A 25,465-nucleotide genomic window follows, 5' to 3' on the forward strand; every position below is an offset into this window, starting at 1 on the left:
ACCAAGGAATCCAACCCAGGACTTTCATTGTGTATGCTAGGCAAGCAATCTACTAATAGGCCACACTTCTGGCTGGACTTCCTTTCTTTTTAATTAATTAAATGCTTATAATACACAAATGTATTCATAGTTACACAAATACTAGTACACACACAAAAGAATGTAGTTATTATTAAGTATATGAATTTGGGCAACTGCATATACTCATGTAATCTCTACTAGGTTGACCTTTTGGTTTTTTTTAATGAAACTTAGTATACGCTAAATTACTTTCCTCTTGCATACCTCCTTCAAAAACCACAGTATTTGGCTACTGTGTTACACCCTAAGGCAACTCTGTAAAAGGCTTGCAGAGCAGTGACTCAGATCAAAACATGAGCATTCTATAGGCAATCCTCTAGGCTTCCCAGAGAGTATTTACTGCCACTGCCCCCAAAAAATGTTTGGGCACCACATTCTTTATAGTCTTGGAGTCTCTTTTCTAAGATGAGCCTGCCTCTACTCTGGCCTTGATGTATTCAGACCTTAGTGAGTTTACAGCATGGATCGCAAAGCTACCATAAAATTCATGCTCTTAACACCAATTTTTTTTTTTTTTTTGCCAGTCCTAGACTTGAGCTCAGGGTCTGAGCACTGTCCTTGGACTTTCTCAAGGCTAGAACTCTACCACTTGAGCCTCAGCACCACTTCCAGCTTTTTTCTATGTATGTGGTACTGAGGTCTTCGTGCATGCTAGGCAAGCACTCTACCACTAGGCCAAATTCCCAGCCCCAACACATTTTTTTTTTTAAATCATCACTCCAGTGTCAAAGCACCTAGAACGCTTTTTTTAAAAAATAAAAAAAAAATTGTTTTGTAGTAATTAAATATCTAATAGCTTGCCCCAAGACAAAATAAAATGTGTTGTCTTCTAACAATGTCCTATTCATCAAAGATGAACCTAGACCAGTTCTAGGCAAGTAGCAGGCACTTAACAGAGATTTACTAAGTAAATGATAAGTGAATGAATGGACAAATGTCTCCTCTTTTGAGGCTTCCCCTATCTCAGCTACTCTCCACATGATCAGAAGACTTGTTTCCAAGCTCTATTTCAAAGCTTCCCAGGTGGTATGCCACTTTCTTCTTCTATGTACATATTACCACTAGACTGATATTCCCTGGGAATACAGAATATTTCTGTATTCCCAGCCCATAACAAAAGGCCTAGCTTTTAACAAGTGTAACTTTGTTAACTGAATAAAATTCTCTAAGGAGAGAGATGAAGTGACTCATGATTCATATTAAAACTTCTTTTTCCTGGAGAAATAAACATTCAAAGCTATAATAGACTCAAATGTATGTTCTATAAATATTTCTAGATTTTGACTATCATCTGAGGCATCTAAATTTACTTCACTCAACAAATATTTATGAGTAATCTAAATACATATAGATAATGGCTCTTAAGAGGAACTTACAACCTAGTCAAGGAGACAAAACACAATAAAATGTAAAGGTAAACAGGCAACTGTGAGCTGTCATAAGGAGACTAGGTGCTACATTATGGTAAAACCAAATGCCATGGGTTTGCAAATTGAAGGCTTCATTCTAAGATAAGGCTATAATTCAGATTATCTGTGGCCAATCTTCAGTGTAATCTTACCAGTCAGCAGCAAAGTAAGAATAACAGTAATGATGTATGGTATTTTCAACACAAAGGTAGTTAATTCAATTATAAAAACTGTCATTTATCTGACGCGTGTTCCTCCTGCTCTTCGGATGAAAAAAAATATAATTTTTAATAGAATTATGGTGACAGAAAATCATTTTTATATAGCTTCACAAAATGTGTATTTTTAAGTTTTTACCAGTACAAGCATTGCAAACACTGGAAACCTGTGAACTACAACAACCAAGAGAAGCATCATGAATCAGTGGGACATGAAGTGAAAGCTGCAGGATGAACAAGATCTGTCAGAGGACAGAAAGAGATCACTGTAAGCAGAAGAAAGAGTCTGAACACAACACTAGGGTATAAAAGTTCATGTCCAGTCTTAAGAACAGGACCCTGACTGATCTTGGGAAAACTATGGCTGCAAATTTCACTGTGGTGTATGCCAGCTCAAGTATACTTTGGATCTCATTAGAAACAACTATAAATAATGACTTCTCTTTATACATCACCTTCATAATAAGTTCTAAAAATTTTAAAGGATAATAACTTTTTTATTTGCAAGGGGAAAAAAGGGATGATTCAGAAGAGCCAATCAAAGCCAAGAAGCTAATATGATAACGATAGATAATAAATAAAAACTAGCTTTCTCCTGGCAATCCTTTATATAGTCCAATGCAAGCTTCATTGTCCCACTCTAATGGGGTTCCAGAAATACCAAACACAACTATGGTTCTGCCCAAGATGGAAAGCATAATAGATAACTCTCTCCCATCATTTAAACTAGAACTACAGCCAGGCACTGATGGCTCATGCCTATAATCCAAACTACTCGAAGGCTGAGATTTAAGGATCACAGTTCCAAGCCAGCCAGGGCAGGAAAGTGTGTGTGATTCTTATCTCCGATAAACTTCCAAGAAGTCAAAAAAAAAGGTTTGGCTCAAATGTTAGCATACCAGCCCTGAGCTAAAAAGCTCACAAATAGCATCCAGACCATGATAAAATAAAGTAGAATTATAAGAATGACCACATAGCCGGGCATGGTGGCTCACACCTGAACTTGAAAGAATATTTTTGTTTTTTCCTGAGTGCCAAATTTGAGAGCTCACACCTGTAATCCTAGCTACCCAGGAGGCTGAGATTTGAGGATCAAGGTTCAAAGCTAACCCGGGCACTAAAGGCCAACCCAAGCACTAAAAACTTTAGTCTGAGACTCTTATCTCCAATTAACCACTAGAAAGCCAGAAGTGGGGCTGGGCTCAAGGGGTAGAACAGTAGCCTTGAGCTGAAGAGCCAGGGACATTGCCCAAAACCAGGAGTAGTGTGGTAGCCTTGAGCTGAAGAGCTCAGGAACAGCACTCAGGCCCAGAGTCTCAAGCCCCATGACCCACCAAAAAAAAAAAAAAAAAAAAAATTGAGGCTAGTGAATTTTCCCCCCAGATCTTATATGTATGGATTTCCTTTGTGGTAATTTTTTTTTTTTTTTGGTGGGGCTTGGACTCAGCCTGGGCACTGTCCCTGAGCATTTCAGCTCAAGGCTACCACCCTACCCCTTAAGCCACAGCCCCACTTCCCATTTTTCAGTTATTAAATGGAAATAAGAATCTCATGTTCTTTAGTGCTGGGCTGGCTTTGAACCTTGATCCTCCTCAGATCTTAGCCACCTGAGTAGCTAGGATTATAGGCATGAGCTCTCAAATTTGGCACTCAGGAAGAAAGAAAAATATTCTTTCAAGTTCAGCCATAATCCAACCCTCATAAGAATTGCAACTGAATGGTCAAGCAAACCAAACAATTCAGAAATGTAAGTTGAAGTAGGCCCAGACTGAAAGTAGCTCCAAAAACATAAATCCTCTCTGGGAAAATTCACATTAACTAGCCTTATGACATTTTTCATGGAAAGTTCCAAGAAATATGAGCTTACAGACAAAAATTAGAAAGCTTTTCAAGAAATGACTATAAATAATAAATTATAAATTAAAGATGGCAAAAACGCACGTTCAAAGACTTCAAGATACTGAATTATCAGAAATAGCACATGGGAGACTAAAAGACCTAAAAAAGATTAGAGGTGACATTGATCCAAGATGCACCATACTCATAAACTGACACGTTGAACTGAAATGCCTTTGTACAACTAAAGATAATTTTTAAAATAATAAAAGAAATTCTAAATAATTAAAGGACTAAATGCAGTGGCTGACACTTATAATACCACCTATTCACCTATTCAGGAGGCAGATACTAGGAAGACAGCAATTCAAATCCAGCCTGGAGAGATAAAAGTTAGTAAAAGCCCAACTCAACCAATAAAAAGAGGCTGGTAGTATACACCTCTAATCCCAGGTATACAAGTGTGAAGACTGAGACCAAACTCATGCATAAGACCCTCTCTGTAAAAAAGAAAAATGTTTGAAGATTAAGAAACTGAAGCCAGGTGCCAGTGGCTCATGCCTGTAATCCTAGCTATTTGGGAGGCTAAGATCTGAGGATCACAGCTCAAAGCCAGCCCAGACAGGAAAATGCCTATGAGTCTCTTATCTCCAAATAGTCATTCAAAAGCCAAGTGGTGCTGCAGCCCAAGTGGTAAAGCTCAAAAGCCTTGAGCATAAAGAGGATCAGGGACAGCTGGTGCTGAGTTCAAGCTCCACAACTGACCAAAACAAAAATCAAAACAATGATGCATGCCTTTAATCCCAATACTCAGGAGGTTGAGGCAGGAATTTAAAGTCATCCTTAGCTACATAGCAAGATGTGTCTCAAAAGTCACAGAAAGGGGCGGGGAGTTTGGCCTAGTGGTAAAGTGCTTGCCTAGCATACATGAAGACTGGGATTCGATACCTCAGTACCACATATATAGAAAAAGCCAGAAATGGTGCTGTGGTTCAAGTGGACAGTGCTCAGACCCTGAGTTTAAGCCCCAGCACTGGCAAACAAAGTCACAGAAAGGTGCCAGAAGAGTAGCCTAGTGGTAGAATGCTTGCCTAACATGCATAAAGCCCTGGGTTTTATTCCTTGGCGCCACATACTCAGAAAAAGTGGGAAGTGATGCTGTGGCTCAAGTGACAGAGTGCTAGCCTTGAGCAAAAGGTGTTCAAGGACACCTAAGTTCAAGCCCCAGGACTGGCAACAACAACAACAACAACAACAAAAGTCACAGAAAATAACTCATTAATATTCCAGAAGAGAACTGAAGGAGTGAGTCCAAGAGCTGGATTTAGAAAGTTGCTTTTGATGCTCTAATAACCTCTATTTCCAAGTTCACTTTCCTTTAGTTCCTGGTTTGAATATTTAATTTTCCAAAACAGACAACAGAACACAGTCAAGCAATCCACTGATTCAGCATATAGCAAGAAAAATAAAAAGTAGTTCCCATATCACAAAAGCTCCTCTTCAATGCAGCACCTAAATAAAACCACTACATTGACAACTAACACTGTACATTTGGCTATTTTAATATCAATGTAGGATACAATCATATAATAGATTTTCTTCTAATTATCTTTTTTCACTGTAGGAATAAATTTCTACCATAGCAATTCCTTGTTATTTATCCCTTACTATATAAGTAGAGATATATTTCAGGCTATTCTGAATAGTAACAATGTGACAACCTGATAGATAAAAGGTTGGTAAAATATTAATGCATTTCCATTATATAAGCAATTATAAACTTGGTGGGCTGTAAGCTACATATACATTCAACTTTCATAGTTTTCCAAATTGTTTGTTTCTCTACTTCCATCACTAGTGCCCTGTGAATTTTTGTTGTTCTACATGACTAATTCTTTTAAGTTGCTTGCCATTTGTGAACATATCAGGTTTTTTCAGTGAAGAAATTCACCAATTTGTACATTTGTGATTTATACACTTTCCTATGTGCATAATGTTCTGATTATAAGTTCATAAAAGTAAAAATTAGAAATAAACTACAAAAATAAAAACAAAATATCAAAATAAATCTAGAAGCTCTGGTTCTAAATAAAATGTAGCAGATAAACTCCACCCTGCCAGCCCACAGATACAAAGTACATCTACAAAAACCAGGGAAGAACTCACAGAGCAGCTATTTGAGGAACACACAAAGTAAACAGCAGGTAGGCTGGAGTAGAAGCCTACAATTCAAAGTACTTCCAGCCCAGTGATGAGTTCATCAAGTTTTCCTCCATTTTCACTCAGCATGGACTCAAAGCAGTCCCAAATTTTAAGTGGGTACAATATGTGGTTCCCAGAGAAGCTATCTGATTTGGGCAGGAAAAGAAGGAAACCTACTGACTCCCGAAGCATTGAAGAAAGGATCCTTCCTCTCTAATCAGAGGAAAATGTGGCCTTACTAGTATGGGGAAAACCTCTATTTCATTCCTGTCCTCTCTGTTTTCCCACTTGAAGCATCAGGAAAACAATAAAATAAAAGGTGTAAAGCTTGGTGACATCAGAAATTGAAGAGAAAGAAGGATCTTAAGTTGGTTTTTAACTCTAGAACTCATCTCTGAGCCTATGAACAATGTATGCAGTTCTATTGGCTCTCTATCCTCACTGATGACATAGGCAGATTTTTCCATTATAGCCATTCTATTTGAAATATAAAGCCTGTTTTCTCATTGTTTTTTTAACCATTTTCCTAATGACTAATGATGATCATCTTTCATGTCTTTATTTGCCATCAGTATAACTTCTTTGATACAGTATCTACTCAGATCTTTTACCCATTTATCCTGTTGGATTATCTATCTTCTTAACAGTCATATATAGGTGATACAAGTTTTATACAAAACAGCAGTGAGAAATTGAAATAACTGATCAAACATGAGTTTTTTAGACTCTGGTTTGCCATTTGTTTCCTTAATGATGTATTTAGAAGAGTAAAAGATTTTAATTTTATTTCTGATAGTACTGAGATTTGAACTTATGGTTTCACACTGGCCTCAAATGCATTGGGTCCAGCCCTTTAGGCTAGAGTTATGAGACAGAATCTTGCCTTTTGTCCAGGTCAAACTGAACTACAATCCCCCAACTTTACACTGCTCATTGTAATAGGGATGATAGTTACAAATTACAACACTCAATTTTTCTACTGAGACTGGGTCTCACAAACTTCTTTTGCTCAGTCTGGCCTGGATCATAATGCTCCCAGTCTCAGCCTCCTGTGTAGCTGGGATGACAGACATACCATCACACCCAATTATTGGTTGAAATGGAGTCTTGCCAATTTTCTGCCAGACTAGCCTCAAACTGCAATCCTCCAGTCTCTGTCTCCTGAATAGCTAGGATTACAGGCATAAGCCACTAGCACCAAATAAAATATTTAATTTTGATAATACCCAGTGGTTAATCTGTTGTATACGGAATATCCATAAAGGAGGTAAACCAGTACTTTTTCAATACATTGGAAGGATAAAATGAGATAGGAAATGTCTCCTAGATTTTTACGTAAGAATAAATATAGCAGAATTCCACCAAGACTATCTTCAAAGAACATGGATAACCCATTATTAAACCTATTTGATTTTCCTTTATTTCTATCTCCAGTGAACTCCCAACAGTACTCAATATTATTCATGTATCTCCTTTCCCTCTAGATTCAACCTTGGACCTCACTGTGCTATAATCATTCTTAAAATAGTTCTCTTTTTTTTTTTTTATCCAAGCCAGTAAATTCCAGATCTCTGGCTTCTTCTTGGCAAGAGTGGCAGCCAACACTTAGTGATGGTCTTACTCTGTAAAGGGTCCTAACGCCCATATTCTACCTGCTTTTTATTTTTCCCTAGCCTATTACTGGTTTACACTCAATCAAACCCATTATTAGGGATCTCCAGGCCAGCTCTCCTGATCCACCAAGCTCCTATGAATGGATCTTTAACATTTCCAAAATGAAAAACATAGTATCATAGTCACCTTCACTTCAGCTTCTTTTTCCTCCCCCACAGTCAATTAATTTAATGGTTTTCCAACTACAGTACTTGAAATGCTGTAGGTTTCAAAGTTTAAGTCCAAAAATGGTCTTTCCCCAATTTGCATGAAAAAAAGGTAATATAATTTTAGGTTTTATTAGTATAAATTTTTCTTAAACTTTCCTCACCTGCTACTCTCGGTCTATTCTAGAATGTAATATAAAATAGTGTCTGTTGGGGGGGAGGATGTAATTTGAAGTTTAATGTATAAATATTTCATAGTATTCCACAGAATACCATGACTTTTAGGTATTTCAGCAACTGAACATGTTTAAGCACCACTGAACTAATAATTTGCAACTTATATTCCTACTAAATTGTTCTTTCCTGTGCAATGTGAAACTTTTTCTATGAGGAAGTCAGACCAAGGTGGGAAGGTCAGACCAATTTACCTGAGAAAATACTAAGGGGTCGGGGGAAGAAGGACATCAAGAGATTATAAACTTCTTCCTCAATTCTAGGCTATATCTACCTATCCTGAGGCACCAAAGAGAATAACCAGCTTACAGGTAGAGTAGAAATAACTTTCAATGATTAGTGTAAGAATGGCTGACTTTGTATTCTAGTCACAATTGAGACAACCAGAGCTGCCACCTTCAGCTAAACCAGCACATTCTGGATTGTCATTCTCTGCTGATTTTCAGTATTTACTCTACAGACATAGTGTAATAACATTAGCCTAAGAAAAACAGCAGAAATATAAATATTTATAATCCCAAAGGAGATTGCTAAAGCTACATGATTTGGGGATTATCAGTTAGGTGGAATTATCATAAACAAAGAGAATTAAATACATAAAAACATTACAGATTATACTCAAGAATGAAACTTAGTCAACACTAAACTTCTTCATTAAGCACTCAAAATATCATTTGGTTACTTAAAACACATTAACTGAGTACCTACTACTTGTCAAGGTTTAATAGTGAGCAAGACATTCAAGGTACCTCACTTTATGAAGGTCGTAGACGAAAGGAAAAACAATAACAATAATAGTCAAGGCTAAGAAACATGGTGCCAAAGTATAGGTGAAGGCTTAAAGGGATGTTCAGATAAAGTTTCTCAGCCAGAGCTCTATTTGACCTGAAGCTTAAAGATGAAGAGAAGCCACTACATGTGTCTGTGTGTGTGGTGAGAGACAGACCAGCTACAGATTGAAGAAGGTGCTCTACCATCACCCACAGGCCCAAAGAACAGTGTGTAAGTTCCACCTGTAGCAAAGAGCAAATTTACAGAGTTCTTCTACTCAAGTCATATGAAAAATGAAAAACCTATTTAAAATGGTGCTAATGAGAGGGAAATGAACATCTCTTTTCAAAAATCTCCAAGAAAATGTGATTCAGAAAAACATTTTTTTTTTTTTTTTGCCAGTCCTGGGATTTGAATACTGGGCCTGGGCGCTGTCCCTGGGCTTCTTTTGCTCAAGATGGGCAATCTACCACTAGAGCCACAACACCACTTGCAGATTTTTTTAGTAGTTTACTGGAGATAAGAATTTCATGAAGTTTCTGCCTGGGCTAGCTTTGAACTGTGATCCTCAGATCTCAGCCTCCTGAGTAGTTACTATTACAGTCATCATTACATAGGAACAAAAAACTACAAGAGAAAATTTAAAAATAGAAAAATAACCTGAGTACTCACTTAAAAGGGAAAAGCCAACATAACTTGATTCCAAAATAAGAATAAGAAAGGAAATCATACCCAAATCTCATACATATACAGATGCAAACATAACATAAACAAAATAATGATAGTTAAATGAAGCAATGTCCAAATAAAAAGATAACATGACTAAGAAGGGTTATCTCAAGAATGCAAGGTTGGTTTAACATTTGAAAATAAACATAAATCATGGTGGGGGTGGAGAGGGATGTGATTCATATATCATCATAAAAAATACAGAAAAAGCAACTGATAAAAACTCAACTACCAGGGCTGGTAATGTGGCTTAGTAGTAGAGTGCTCACCCAGCAAGCATGAAGCCCTGAGTTCAATTCCTCAGTACACCATATAAACAGAAAAAGCCATAAATGGCATTGTGGCTTAACTGGCAGAGCACTAGCCTTTAGCAAAAGAAGCTCAGGAACAGTACCCAGACACTGAGTTCAAGTCCCAGGACTGGCAAAAAAAAAAAAAAAAAAATCAACCACTCACAGAAAATCTCTCAACAACTTAAAAGGGACAGAAATTCTCTGCTTAACATAGAGCATGTAGAAAAGAAACAACTTAGCACTTATCTCCTGAATTCAGATCTAGGATCATGTCTGTGTTTACTATACCTACTCATTATCATATCAGGGGGTCTTCTCCAGAGAAATGAGACCAGAAGTAACAGGTATAAAGTTCAGAATGTAGCCAAGCACTGGTGGCTCACACCTGTAATCCTAGCTACTCAGGAGGCTGAGATCTGAGGACTGCAATTCAAAGCCAGACCAGGCTAGAAAGTCCATGAGATTCTTATCTCCAATTAACCACCAAAGAGCCAGAAGTGGAGCAGGGGGGGGAGGGGTGAACAAGGACAGCACCTAGGCTCTGGAGTTCAAGCCTCATATTTGGCACCAAAAGAGAAAAAAAATTACCAAAAAAAATGAGAATGTAGGGCGGGGAGTTTGACCTAGTGATAGAGTGCTTGCCTAGCATGCACGAAGACCCGGGTTCGATTCCTTGGTATCACATACGTAGCAAAAAGCCGGAAGTGGTGCTGAGGCTCAAGTGGTAGAGTGCTAAGCCTTGAGAAAGTCCAAGGACAGTGCTCAGGCCCTGAGCCCAAGCCCAGGACTGGCCAAAAAAAAAAAAAAAATGAGAGTGTAGAATAAAATTGCCATTACACATAGAAAGCATGGTTACTTACAGAAAAATGCTAACTACAGACCACAAGTATAGCCTAGTAGGTAGACTGTTCGACTAGCATGCACAAAGACCTAGGTTTGATTCCTCAGTACCACATATATAGAAAAAGCTAGAAGCAGTGTGTGGCTCAAGTAGTAGAGCTCTAGACTTGAGAAAGCCCAAGGACAGTGCCCAGGCCCTGAGTTCAAGCCAGGACTGGCAAAAAAAAAATGACATATATAGATATATAGATATGCAAAATGATATTTATTTACAATAGCATAAAAAACACTAAATTCTATGAAAACAAAAAATGTTCATGATCCCAATGCTTTCGAAAGAAACTAAAGAAGATATATAAGAAGAGACATGAGTTTTAATGGATTAAACATTAGATATGAATATTAATTCTACAAATTAATGTAGAAATGCAATGAACTTCTCAAAACTGGAAATTTGGGCTAGGATATGGCTCAAGTGGTAGAATGTCTGCCTAATCAGTATAAAGCTCTGGAAATGGAATGGTTTTGCAGAGGACATGACTAGTTCAGACAATCTGAATAAAACAGAAAACCATGTTATCAAATAACAATAGTTTTTGATATTTGATATTTAAATATATAGTAATTAACATACTACATTGATGGAGAGAATAAAACCCAGAGAGACAGACAGCATAAACAAACATACAAACACACAAAAACATACACAAACACACAGGTTAAGATGCCATTACAATTGAATGAGGAAAGATGGTCTTTTCAAAATGATCCTTGGTGAACTGGAAACCACATTAAAAAAAAATTACCTTTGATCCATTAGTTACCTCATATATAACAATCTACATGAAATGGGTCGCATCACAGAAATTTAAAACATATAACAAAATTTCTAGAAGACAACAAAGAAAATTATATCCATGCCTTTATGTTAGACAAAGATTATTTTATTATCATTATTAAAGATCCTATTTTATTTAAATGACAGGCTGGATATCAGTGGCTCATGCCTATAATCCTAGCTACTCAGGAAGCTAAGCTTTGAAGATCAAGGTTCAAAGCCAGCTCAGGAAGGAAAGGACATGAAACTCTTACCTCCAATAAACTACTTCCTACCTCCAAAACAAAGCCAGAAGTAGAGTTCTGGCTCAAGTGATAGCCTTTAGCAAAAGAAAGTCATAGACAGTGCCCAGGCACTGACTTCAAGCCCCAGGACTGGCACAAAAATAATTGTAGGCCAGGAGCTAATAACTCATGCCTGTAATCCTAGCTATTCAGAAGACTGAGATCTGAGGACCATAGTTCCAAGCCAGCCTGGGCAGGAAAGTCTATGAGACACTTAATCTGCAATTAATCAACAAAAAGTTAGAAGTACCACTTGTGGCTCAACTGGTAGAGCACTATCATTAAGCACAGACAGTGCACAGGCAGGCCCTAACAAAAGCCCCAGGACTAGCAACAACAATAAGTGAAAAAATAAATTCAAGAATTTGTTGACCAAAACTAAACAAGTAAGAGGCAAGATGGAGACCAGCAAGGTTTTCTGCAGTATACATATATCTGAAGTACTCTACATAGGTTATGTAAAGGATGTCTGCCAATTAAGAAGCAAAGGACAGATAACACAGATGAAAGAGGATGATGATAAACAAGCATGTCGCAAAAGATAGACAAATGGCCAATTTATCATAAGACAAGGTGCTCATCATCAGGGAAATGTAGATTAAAATCAAAGTTACAGATGCATCCCATTAGTGACAAAACTTAAAACACTAGATATAAAACAAGTGGAACTGTCACATATAGCTGATGGAGTATAAATTCCAATGCAATTTTGGGAAAACTGTCAGCATCTACTAAAGCTAACTGTATTTGTAAACTCTCAACAAGCAATTCTAATCCTAGGCATGAGCCCAACAGAAAGGAACACTTGTGCTAAATGTCAGATATGTATAGCAACTTTATTCATGAAAGCCAAAAATGGGAACCAATCGAAATGTCTATGGTTAATGGATAAATTATGCCATATTATATAAGAAAACTACACAGCAATGAAACAGAATGAATCATAATATGTGTAACAAATTAGACGAGACCTATAGGCAAGATGTTAACCAAAAAAGAAAAAGAAAAAAAAAAAACAGACACACTTGAGTACTGCAAGATTACAATTATGTTAAGTTCAAGAATGGACAAAATGGGCCAGGCACCAGGGGCTCATGTTCATAACTCTTGCTATTTGGGAGGCTGAGATAGGACTGTGATTGAAGGACAAACCAGGCAGAAATGTTCAAAAGACCCTTTTTTTTTTTTTGAAGGTCCCAGGGCTTGAATTTAGGGTCTGAGCACTGTCCCTGGGGTTTTTCTTCAAAGCTAGCACTCTGCCACTTGAGCCACAGCACCATTTCCAGCAGTTTCTATGTATGTGGTATTGAGGAATCAAAACCAGGTCTTCGTGCATGCTAGGCAAGCACTCTACCACTAGGCCAAACTCCCAGCCCCACAAGACTCTTCTTAACCAAGAGCTGGGCTCTGTAGCATATATCTATCACCCTGGCTACAATGGGAAGTCCAATATAGGCAAAGCATAATCTAGGTAGATGCCTAGGCAAAAAGATACTATCTTAAAAGAGCACCTACCTAGCAAGCACAAGGCACTGAGTTCAAAATTCAGGAACCCTACTCAAAAAAGAAGAGTAGGAAAAATTGCTTCAGTGACAAATCGTACTTAAATGAGACATACTATCTGGAATTCTTTCAAAATAACCCAGGACTAGAGCATAGAGGAAAGAGTTACAATCAGTTACCTACAAATGAACACTATAAAAGTGTTAAAATTCACTGGGGGACTTGGGGCACTCATTATACTATTATTATACTATTTTGTCTTGCCACTGTTTAAAGTTTTTTAAATAGTTAAAGATAATAATTCTGGGCTGGAGATGTAGCTCAAGTAATAAAGTGCTTGCCTAGAAAATGTGAGGACAAGTTCAAGCCTCAGTATAGCCAAAACAAAAATAATAATTATAAGCACCATAGAAAAAAGTTATTAGAGTAAGTACTGGTATCAACTCAAAAGAAACAAATACAAATTCTGGCATAATTTTTTTTATAAAACTGAATACAGGGGCCGGGAGTTTGGCCTAGTGGTTAAAGTGCTTGCCTCGCATGCATGAAGACCCGGGTTCGATTCCTCGGTACCACATACATAGAAAAAAAAAAAGCCTGAAGTGGTGCTGAGGCTCAAGTGGTAGAGCTCTAACCTAGAGAAAGTCCAAGGACAGTGCTCAGGCCCTGAGCTCAAGCCCATGACTGGCAAAAAAAAAAAAAAAAAAACTGAATACAATTTCCTTTAATTATGAGAAGAGGACATAAAATGTTCTTAAATGTTACAAACCCCATTAATCAAGAGCCTATCTTACCTTTCTCAGTATTCAGACTTCCTTTCTCCAAACTAGCAAAAAGAACACTGCTTTCCATATATGAAGACCTCAATCCTTCAAATAAGCTCAGCAAAATATACTATCCATTGTCTTAACATCATCAGTAACAGGAAGAAAATACTTGATGTAGGGGAGAAAAAAAAACTATAAAAAGAAACATATTTGCGGGCCGGGAGTTTGGCCTAGTGGTTAAAGTGCTTGCCTAGCATGCATGAAGACCCAGGTTCGATTCCTCGGTACCACATACATAGAAAAAAGCCGGAAGTGGTGCTGAGGCTCAAGTGGTACAGCTCTAGCCTTGAGAAAATCCAAGGACAGTGCTCAGGCCCTGAGCTCAAGCCCAAGACTGGCAAAAAAAAAAAAAAAAAGAAAGAAACATATTTGCTTTCAATATTTTGTTTTGTTTTTAACATCAGGTTTTCTGGCAACTGTATGCTTTATCCTTGGCAAGCCATTTGGCTAAGTATACTTATCTGCTGAAGGCTAGACATGGTATCATTTTTAATCCTCACAATAGCTCTCTAGGTGCATTTACTCACTTCCTTTTAGAAATTTTTTTAAGCTGAAACTCAGAAATTTAGAACCTTAGGGAGATATTATGTAAATTTTAAGTTGGTTATGACATTTAGATTCCAATGGAATTCAAATTTCCAATGCATACATCCCTATCTAGACACCTGTCATGTCAATGAGTACCCTGAACACAAGAACACTCTACATGAGTCAAAATGTACCTCTAGATCCGTTTCCTTCCTTCCATTTATTTCCATGGCCTTTCCTATGGCTAATGTGAGTTCAAAGCTGTTTTTCTTTGTTAGCAGCAGTAGTACTCAATAGACCCAAGTTGAAAATGAACATATAAGTTGTAGGCTGGGACGGGAGAGAAAAACAGAGTGAGCAAAGGAATGGGTGACATTTTCCAAAAAGAAATGTACTCATTACCTGAGTTATGAAAACAGTAACCCCTCCATACATAACCTTTATATTACAATAAAAATGTGTTGGGTGCAGGAGTTTGACCTAGTGATACAGTGCTTGCCTAGCATGCACGAAGGCCCAGGTTTGATTCCTTGGTACCACATACATAGAAAAAAGCCCAGAAGTGGTGCTGAGGCTCAAGTGGTAGAGCTCCAGCCTTGAGAAAGTCCAAGGACAGTGCTCAGGTCCTGAGCTCAAGTCTAGGACTGCCAAAAAAAAAAAAAAATGTTTTCTTTCTCATTCTCTTACCAAATCTGCCATGAACAAATTTCACTTGAACCAGTCCACTTTAAATCATACTTCTCTAACAAAGCACACACATTTCACTGTGTAGCTCTTAAATTTCCTCCCATCTCGCTGAAGATCAATGCTTTTCCCAATTGTAGCTTTTTCCTTGTCTTCTGAAAAGCAAACACTTCATACATCAGACCTCATCTTACAAACACACCACTTATAATATTCCTTCACTACCTTAGGCAGATCATCCTTGATTCTTCTTTTGTGTCTCACATGTAATTTTTACCAAGTCTTGTCAATTCTACCTAAAAGCTCTCTGCAATCCCTTTTCTTTCAACTGCCAAAACCTTACTTCAGGACTTGATCTTCAAGTAACAATATAAACGATTACACAGTACTCTATAATTCAGCTCCTATTTTCCCCCATTCATCCATTCAGTAAAAGATTGAGCATAACATATATATTACATATATACACACATATACACTTAAAAATTGTAACAATGCCTTACCGTACCCATCATTATAAAACAGAAAAATTTTGAAAGTTGATATGAAAATAAATAATATTTCTAACATATTTTTCTCACATTCCAACAGGTCATCTTGCATAAGCCAGACTTATCACTGCTTAGAATTACTGCTGCCAGGGTAATGAACATGAAAACCTAAATCTGATCTTAATGTATCCTTAAATCTGTCCTTACCACATCCTTAATGCAGCCCTTTGAATGGTACCAGGTCCCAATGAAATAACTTTTTTCTCAAGCTCATTCTCTATTGTCAGTATATACATATTCACTATTGCACGGCTATACTTCTTATCCTTCTATGACTTTGGCACAGTTCCCTTGCCTGGAACGCCTTTGCCCTTGACAGGCACTTAACAGTATCTCTAAGAGAAAAGTATATTCTAAATGCCACAACGAAGTTCCAAGAGAACTCTTAGAACATCACCTGTCTTTTCAGTGGAAATATATGTATTCTGAACGTATTTTTGGTTCTTTGTTTCTACTTTAATCATTTTTATTGTTGTTGTTACTGTTGATCGTGAGTCTTGAACTCAGGACCTGGGTACTGTCCTGAGCCATTTTGCTCAAAGCTAGTGCTCTACCACTTTGAGCCAAGGTATCACTCTCTTAACTGAAGATAAGAATCTCATGGACTTTCCTACTAAGACTGGCTCTGAACCATGATCCTCTGTTCTCAGCCTCCTGAGTAGCTAGGGTTACAGGCATGAGCCACTGGCATCCAACTTACTTTAATCATTTTTTATTCTTACTTGGCTCCTTCACAAATCCTACAGACAGTCAAACACTGAGTTTTTAACACTGAAACACATTCTTAGAAATAATGACAATGGACATTATCATTAGGCAATTTGATTGTAGAAGCACTGCAGTATTTACTAAGCTGAGGCTACTACATGACTAGCAATATAATCTTATGAAACTACCATCAGTTGTATATATAATTCATCATTGGCAAAAATGTCCTTCTGGGTCACATGACTATAATTGGAAAGAACAGGTATGGGTTCCAGTAACAAAAGACAACTTTGTTTTCTTTTTCTCACTTCTCTTACCAAGCCCCAACAGTCCTTCTAAGCAAAACAGATGTTGCAAGTCCAGAGATTAGTCCCCCTAGGGCCAGGAAAAAGACTGAACCTTTGACCTCTACAAGCTGACCACAATGGCTAAGAAGTAGAGTGATGGGATAGTACCAATGCAGCTTTCAGAAAAATCATGAGAGGCTGGTCTCCAGGAAAAATTCTATTCCACCACTGCAAGTCTTTCTACAGTCTCTCATGAGGGCTGGAAGGGAAGCACTGTGCTAGAAAGAGGAAAGAGAAGAGGCATTATAGAGAGAAGGCCAGAAAAGGAAACCACATCCCAACCTAACCTCATCACAAAGCAGTGATGTATGTGTTGTACAACCAACCACAAGAAACAAGTCTACCATTTTGGTAATAGGATCTTTAAAGAGCAATCCAAAAGAAAAAAAAAGACAGGAGCAAAGCTACATAAGAAGTCAAGGCTGTTTCTCTGTACTTAACAACAATGTAATGTGTTTATCTCCACTTTCAAGTCATAAATAACTTCCACTATTCTTCCTCTGGGACTCCCTCCTCCCTTCTCCAAGAATCCCTTCTTTAGTTCAGTTCAAGTCTTAACCTCTTCTGAGATACCTGTCTCTAGTCTATTCTGATCCTATGTTTTCTATGCAACTAATAGGCCAAATCAAAGCCATAAGGAGATATTTCACACAAAGTGCAGCTATTTTGGAAAACAATTATAGCAGTTCCTCAAAATGTGAAACAAAGTTACCAAATATAACCCAGCAATTCTATGCTTAGGTTTATACCCAAGAGAAATGGAACTGTCCACACAAAATGTTCGCAATAGTATTCCTAAGTGAAAAAGAAGAAACAACTCAAGTACCTAACAACTGACAAATGACAAATGGATAAGCAAAATGTAAATCCAGCTGGGAGTTTTGTCTAGTGCAAGAGTGCTTGCCTAGCATGCACAAAGACCCAGGTTCGATTCCTCAGTACCACATATATAGAAAAAAGTTTCTGGTGTGGCTCCAGTAGTAGAGCTCTAGCCTTGAGAAAGCCCAAGAACAGTGCTCAGGCCCCAAGTTTAAGACCCAGGGCTGGCTGAAAAAAAAAAAAAAAAAAAAAAAAAGTGGTACATCCACATAGAACACTACTCAGCAATAAAAACTAATGAAACATTCACCCATGCTCAAACGTGAATAAATTATTAAACTAAATGAAAGCGGCTAAATACACAAATGGTTATGTATTATTCTGTCATACGAAATGCCTACAAAAGGAAAAATCTATAGCTATTGAGTTGCCTAAGCTGAAAGAACCTGAGAGAATGTGGAATAACTGCTAATAAGTATGGGGTTTCTTTCTGGAATACATTTCAGAATTAGACAGTGGTAGCCTATTATATTTCTGTGGATATGGTATTTAAAAAAAAAAGAAAGAAACAAAATAAAACATTTACTTCCAAAAAATGAATTTTATAGTATGTGAATTATACCTTAGGAAAGCAGTATTCAGGTTACCATGACTTAAGACCACACCCAAGCTCTCTGATCTTACTTCAAGTCTCTTTGCTGTCAACTACACCTTATAATACCCACAAGAGTTCCTGAAATCTGTCCAGGGTTCTTCTGGCTCCAGGGCCCTGGTACCTCAATATTAAGTCTTGCCCAGATCTTGACATGACTAATACCTCTTTATTCTTTTAGTTTCACCTCAATATCACCTCCACAGTGAAGCCATCCCTCATCATGCTTTTCTAAAATAGGACAACCATTCTCACCTCTGTCATCTGCTTTATAACACATCCATATAATTTGGCAATCAGTTAATATCAGAAACACCAGATTGAAAGCACCATGAGTATGTATGAATCTGGCCTGCTCACGAGATAACCCCTATGTCCAACATAATTTCCAACATTTAAACAAATGGTACTGTTTTTATTTTACCAGTAGACCATGTATGTACTAATACATGCCACTCCCTCCACTCTGCTACCGCCCCTACCCTTTCAGACCCTTACTCATCTCTCACTTCCTTGAAGCCTTCCTTTCTTGAAGGCCCCTCCCTTTTCCTTCATTTCATCACATATTTGACTCTAGCTGCAATGTAACCGTAGCAATTGTTAGACTTGGGGCATTGTGGTAAGAAGCCTGCAGGATGTGCACTCAGTTAGACTTCTTTAGAAACCCTTGAAGAACATAAAAAACTTTTCATTTTTGTGTCCCTAGTACTCAACACACTACCAGGCACAGTTTTATTACCTATTTTGATAGTAAGGGCTAACATTTTTTACATGCTTAATATGTTCTAACGTTTCTAGTTTACAGTAGCAGAACAATGAATAAACATAAATTTCTTGGGATACCAACTTCAAAGAGTTCATACCTTGACAGAGACAGAAAACAAGTATACAGGATAATGCAAAATAAATGCCACCACAAGGCCAATTTGATTGCCCTCTCCTGTCCCTTCACCTTCACATCTTACAGTATGCCTTCCTCTAAATCCATAAATGTCAGGTCTCTTCAAACTCACTTAGAATACTTCCTTCTATTGCTTACAACCCATTTCCTGTATTTGGTGCCTGGAAGCAATTTCTAGGATGTCACCACAAACAATATTAAACTGCCACAGTTTCCTGCTGTGTGTCTGCATTATCAGTTAAATTGCTTCATATTAACCACATTCTGGTCCACCAGGATCACTCAAACACTAAATAAGATTTAAACATACCTGTCAAAGGTTGTCACTTACGACTGCTCCTTTCATCCCTCCAGGAAAAAAAAAAAATGTCTGCTCCAACTTAAGATTTAGGTTCCCAAGGTACTACCTACACATGAGTGAGCTTCTTGTTCCTTTGTCAATTGCACGTTTGGTTTGAGGCAAGGTAATATTCTTTTATTAAAGTGAATACAACTAATTTTTTTTTTAGTGAAAATAAGGGAGTCTTCCTAAACCAGGGAAATCTGTCTTAAACTTACAAATACAAAAAAAAACTCTTCTTCAAGAGTTCTAATAGAAGCTAGACACTAGCTACTCAGGAAGCTAAGAGTTCTAATAGAAGCTAGACACTAGCTACTCAGGAGGCTAAGCTCTAAGGATCCTAGTTCAAAGCCAGTCCTGGCAGGAAAGACCATGAGACTCTTATTTGCAATTAGCCATCAGAAAACCAAGAGTGATGCTATGGCTCAAAGTAGTAGAACCGTAGCCTTGAGCAAAGGGGGCTCAGTTGTCACTGACAACTCACCGCGTGCAGGCCCTGAATTCACCCCCACCACCACCACCACTACCACTAACAAACAATAAATAGTTTCCATAGAAAACTGGTCTTTTAACATTACATGCATTAAAATCAAGGAACTCAGTCTTAGTGGAAAACTTATTTATGGTCCTAACAATCATACTCAAATTCAGTCTTCTATGACCACTATCATAGTGCCAAACACCAGAGGCCACAGAAATGCCAATGAGGAACATTTGACCTAGGCTGGAGGTGCAGATGGTGCTAGGGGAATAGGGACTTGGCAACAAGACAGGGTTCCTGACCTTAAAGACTTAAAGACCTTATAGATTAATGGCATGTGACAGCATCTGACTGCCAGTCCTGGTGCCTGAACTCAGGGCCAGCATACTGTCAATGAGCTTTCTCAAGTCTAGCGCTCTACCATCTGAGTCACAGCACTAGTTTCAGCTTTTACTATATATATGATATCAAGGAATCAAACCCAGGACTTCGTGCATGTTAGGCAAGCACTCTACCACTGGGCTACACACCCAGCCTGAGTTACATACATTCTTTCATTTGAAAAAAATGTGGTTAATTAATAGCACCATCAGACAGTTCTGAGGATTAGATGAACTACTTCATGTTAAGCATTACCATGATGCCTGACAGAGATTGTATGCAATCAGCCTTAGCTTGAAAGTCTGATCAAGTACAAAAATCTTACCACCCATGCCTAAAAATCCACATGCTTTGCCACTGAGCATACACAGCAAGACATCAGCTTCACAATTACACACAAGTATTGTTTTAATCAACATTTATTTTCAGTAATGCAACAATGTTAAGTCCTGCTCTTTATGTTAACAGTTTTTCTTTTTCTTTTTTTTTTTTTTTTTTGCCAGTCCTGGGCTTGAGCTCAGGGCCTGAGCACTGTCCTTGGACTTTCTCAAGGCTAGAGCTCTACCACTTGAGCCTCAGCACCACTTCCGGCTTTTTTCTATATATGTGGTACGAGGAATCGAACCTGGGTCTTCATGCATGCTAGGCAAGCATTTTAACCACTAGGCCAAACTCCCGGCCTATGTTAACAGTTTTAATTCATTGATCATTAAAGCTTTATCCTCCAGGAAGTGAAACATCCATTTCTCTGATATTTCTAGCACAAATATACCAGATGCTCTTAGTCTCTTGATAAGAAGATACAAAAGAAAACAATTACTTCATTTTTAATATGGCCTGGGATTCATGTTGCTACTATCTTTACTAATCATAATAATCCTGCAACCTGGATAAAGCCAGAGCCGCCCCCCTTCCAGTCCCCTGAGGGAAACCCAAATTGAGACTTATAGTCTGTACAAATTTCATAGATAGCATGAGAAAGAGTGGAATTTGAACCCAAATCTGATTCAACATGTACCTTTAAGGCCACATGGCATTCAAGAAAAAATAGACAATGTTCTAGTGCTTGGATAGCAATGAACTATCTGGCTTCTACCACCACTTCATCCTAAATACTGGAGCTTGCATACATACCTTCTACCTCAACTAGTATACATCTTGAGCTAATGTCTGTTCTGTACTGCCAGGATGGAATGTCTAGTAGTTGCCAAAGCTGTTTTCTCTATTGAAGAAGGGTGTACCTAAGTAGACAATTTCCTCACCAATGTCCATCCCTATTCCTAACTACAAGCAGATGTTGCATAATCAAAAGTCAACATAAATCACAACTACTTTTCATTACTTCTCCTTCCATATTTTTTCAGTTTCACAAGCTAACATATTCCCCAAGCCTGTTTCCACCACAGCATAGTCTAGTTTTAAGATCAGTAAAGCCACTCTTCATACTAATTTCATGCTTATTGCAATTTCATGCTGTAGTAAATTCCCTAACCCAAGGGCCCAGATACTACCATGATAGGTTCCACAAACCATACTTGAAAAATCTACTTGTCAATCTGCTACCATACAGAGCAACAGAGGAAATCAGACAGCTAGTCACCAACTTCTGCTTTCTGGTGAAGTTTTAATGCTGATTTGTTATAATAGCTGCTTTCCATCAGGCAAGTTCCTGAACTTTTCAGTTAACAAGAAAGATAGGCATCCTCACACATTCTCTATGACTGGCTTTTGGGAAGTGTTTCCAAGTTTACAGCTCTTACGTGGAAACTAGACTTAAACTTGGGAGTGCCTTCTAATGCCATTACTTCACAAACTCTAGCTTTTACCTTCTCATCACATCAAGTTCTTGTGTAGAACATGCTTCTAACCCCCCTCCCACACCTCATTTTCACAAGTCCACAGTTCATTAACTTTCCATATTCATCTCCATAAGCAGACTTTCCTAATTTCATTTAGCAGATGTCTTAGGGCAACACATTTTGTAAATGAGAAACCTAACCACTGGGGAATGTAAGGCTGGGCAAGGGTCACACTGCATGGTATCACCTGGACACAGATGCCATATTTGAATAATTATTAGGTTTCAACCTTGAGGTACTTCTCTTTTTAAACTTCTCTAGTACAGTTCTCAAAATGCTGAAATAAACACATTCCACCATCTTTCCTACAGGAGGGTTTAAAGTGTCCCAGGAAGGCTGTTTTATGGAAAGCCTCAGCTGCGTCAACTCTTGTTTTTAAATGCCCTTAAATAACTGAATTACTCATAGAGAAAAAGTGAACATTTGTTAGAGATTAGAAATAAAGCATCTCATGATTTGGAGCTGAAGAAGGGAGAGGTCAGTAGAAGATTTGGCTAAGGAGCTAGAATCCAAAGCAACACACCCAAATTGGACCACACCAAAGTTGCACTTTCCAAAGTCAACTTCTCAGCCCAGAAGGAGGGCAACAATGTTTCACTGAGTTCTGAAGCTACAAGTGTCATTTTTCACACACACACACACACACACACACACACACAACTAAATCCTCACCGGGGATTGAAAATGAAGGAAGGAAGGAAGGAATTTGCCACACTGGATAACAATGCCATCCGAAAGGCTATCAAGATCAGGTGCTCAGTTACAACACAGAGGTATCTTCCTTCAGAGCCTTTGGCCCCAGCTGAGACTCTCAGATAAGAGGGGGAAATAGGAGAGAGAAGGCAGGGCCTCTCCTCAGGCCATTCAGGTCCCCTCCCCTCCTCCTCTCCCCTCCAGAACCCACACCACTTGTGCTCCGGCCGCAGGCCTCAAGCAGCCAGGCTGCAACCTCTCAAGACCTACCAAATCCTGGGGAGATGTGGGGTGGGGGGGACCCAAACACACCCATCAGAGGACTTGCTCCGGAGATTTCCCACTCCCCTTCTCAACAGTTGCCTGACCGTTTTCTGGGGCTCTTGGTAAACCCGGAGGGGGGAGGGGGACGTCGAGAACCTCAGCTGATCCCGCCCTCAGGTGAGGAGGGGACACCTGACCACCCGCGCCCCTCCAAGCCCGCGCACTCCGCGCCTCCCCGCATTGCCATGGCAACCGCCCCCCTCCCCGCGTGACGCCGGCACGCGGGGCGCCCCCTCCGGTCCCAGCAACAAGTCCCCCGCGCGGCCCGCGGCCTGCAGCCCCGACCCGGCCTCGCCTCCCCGCGCCCGACCGCACTCACTTGATCCTGGAGCCCATGGTCCCCGGGCCTCCTCATGGGCCCGCGGGCCCCGCTTGGCGCTGCGCTGCCCGCCCGCCCGCGGCCGACTGGCCTCCCTCTGGCGCTCTCCCCGCCCCTTCCTCCCTTCCCTCCGGCTGGGGCCCGCCCGCTCGAGGCTCGCTCCCACGCCGCTGCCGCTGCTGCTGCTGCGGCCGCCGCCGCCGCCGCCGCCGCCTCCCGGGGTTAATGTGCTCGCTCTGGCCAGGCGAACGCCATGGTCGGCAGCGCGCGTACCCGGCGCGCGCCGCCCCCTCCGCCTCTCACACCACCGCCCCCTCCCGCCCGCGCTACCGTGCTCAGGGGCTGCTGGGAAATGTAGTCCGCTCTCGAGAGGCGGGCGCGGGAACCGCGGGGTCGGTCAGCTCTCCGGCCTCAGCTCAGGGGCGGGGCCGGAACGCGGCCAGGGGCGGGGCCGGGATCCGCGCAGCTCTCCCGGCTTTCCCGAAGCTCACGCTGGTGAGAGCTGGCGCTTCTCGCCCCTGACCTCTTCCCGCCCCCACCCAGGGAAGAAGCCTTCAGCCATGCCTCTCCGGGGGACACCTCCCATCTACTCGCTCTGGCACTCAGGCCTCAGAAGGAAATACCAGCTTTTCCTTTAAAACGCCACAGCTTTCAGTGAGTTCCTCAGAAACCCTCCCGTCTGCCGCCCCGAGCGCTGCCCCGCCATCCCGGAACACCCCGTCCTCCTTCTCCGACCTTTGCGGAGACCACATACACGCACAGCAATGCCACTCGGGGACTTGAAAGACCCCTGAGGAGGCTCAGGTCTGCCCTTCACCAGGCCTCTGCTTCCTTTACCAGTCAGGTGGGGGGGGTTGGGGGGAGGGGGCTCCCCTATAGAAACATCATGTGACCACAATAAATGAACACAAATGAAAGTATTTGAGGGCCTGAATGACTAACCTGCTGCCTATCCTTGCCCCCAACTTAATTCCCTCCAAGCCTAGAGTGAACGGAAAGCCAACCGTGAGAAGAGTGTGTCCTTCCTGAACCGAACACCATATTCACCACGCCCACCCGCACAATACTCAACTTTGAGTTTATTCTCCCATTTTACAGAGAAAACGGATAAATCCCCACGATGACACAAACAGTAACTACTGCCACCAGGATTAACAACAAAGCTGACTAATACCAGACACATGTGACAGACACTGTTAGGGTGGCACCTTTGGCCCCAGGCCAGAAGACACCATAAACTGAGGTCACTTTAAAGCTAGCCTTTCTTTTTCTCTCTTTTCTTGCCTCTTCCCTCTTTCCTCCTTCCTTCCCCCCCCTCTTCCTTTCCCTCCAGATTCCTGAAATGCCATTCATCCCATTTGACATTTTAGGTCTTCTAAATTCATTCTGACTCATCCTAAGGCCCCAGCCAGGCAAGGAGCAAAGAAAACAAGGTAAATTAGTAGAAAATTCTCCTTATTTTACAGCTGCCTTCTGGAAAAAGACAATTTCTCTCTTTGGTCTTTACCTGGAGGCGGTTGGAGGCAAAGGATGAACTTTTATAAATTAAAATTTTAAAAGTAAAACTGTCCAAACTGACACCTTCAATTCAAAGTCTTTGCACCCAGACACCAACACCAACTTATAAACACCCTCAGGAGCAAAGTTCTGCTAGACAAGCAGGGTCTCCGTGGTGGTTAGTCACCTTGATTCCTATGAACCCTTTCCAAGTAACAGTTGTTATCAAGATCTTCCCTGGAAAGAACAGTCAGTTCAAAAGCTCTGAGCAGGAGACTATAAATAAAACAAGGTTATTTGGTAGAGGGCAAAAACTGGCTGCTTTTCAAAGGAAGTTGTAGCCATCCTGGCCACAAAAATGTCTGAGTGCCTGCTGGGGTGTGTGTGTGTGTGTGTGTGTGTGTGTGTGTGTGTGTGTGTGTGTGTGTGTGTGTGTGTGTGTGTGTGTGTGTGTGTGTGTGTGTGTTGAATGGGGAGGCCAAGAGTGGGGCTTCTG

General features: G+C 40.1%; 1 protein-coding gene across 3 annotated transcripts in view; it reads right to left on the bottom strand.

Annotated features, from left to right (window-relative positions):
* Dennd1a (DENN domain containing 1A) overlaps positions 1–23,576 on the bottom strand; it is a 463,593-nt gene extending 440,017 nt beyond the window's left edge. For all 3 annotated transcript variants that reach the window (XM_090330613.1, XM_090330611.1, XM_090330612.1), the window contains exon 1: positions 23,473–23,576. In XM_090330613.1, coding sequence (XP_090186739.1) covers positions 23,473–23,489 — 17 coding nt within the window. In that variant the 5' untranslated portion in view covers positions 23,490–23,576. The remainder of the gene's footprint in view (positions 1–23,472) is intronic.
* Positions 23,577–25,465: the final 1,889 nt, after the last annotated feature.

Source organism: Megascapheus bottae, chromosome 3 (assembly GCF_031878675.1).
Source record: "Megascapheus bottae isolate mThoBot1 chromosome 3, mThoBot2.hap1, whole genome shotgun sequence".
Lineage (NCBI taxonomy): Eukaryota > Metazoa > Chordata > Mammalia > Rodentia > Geomyidae > Megascapheus > Megascapheus bottae.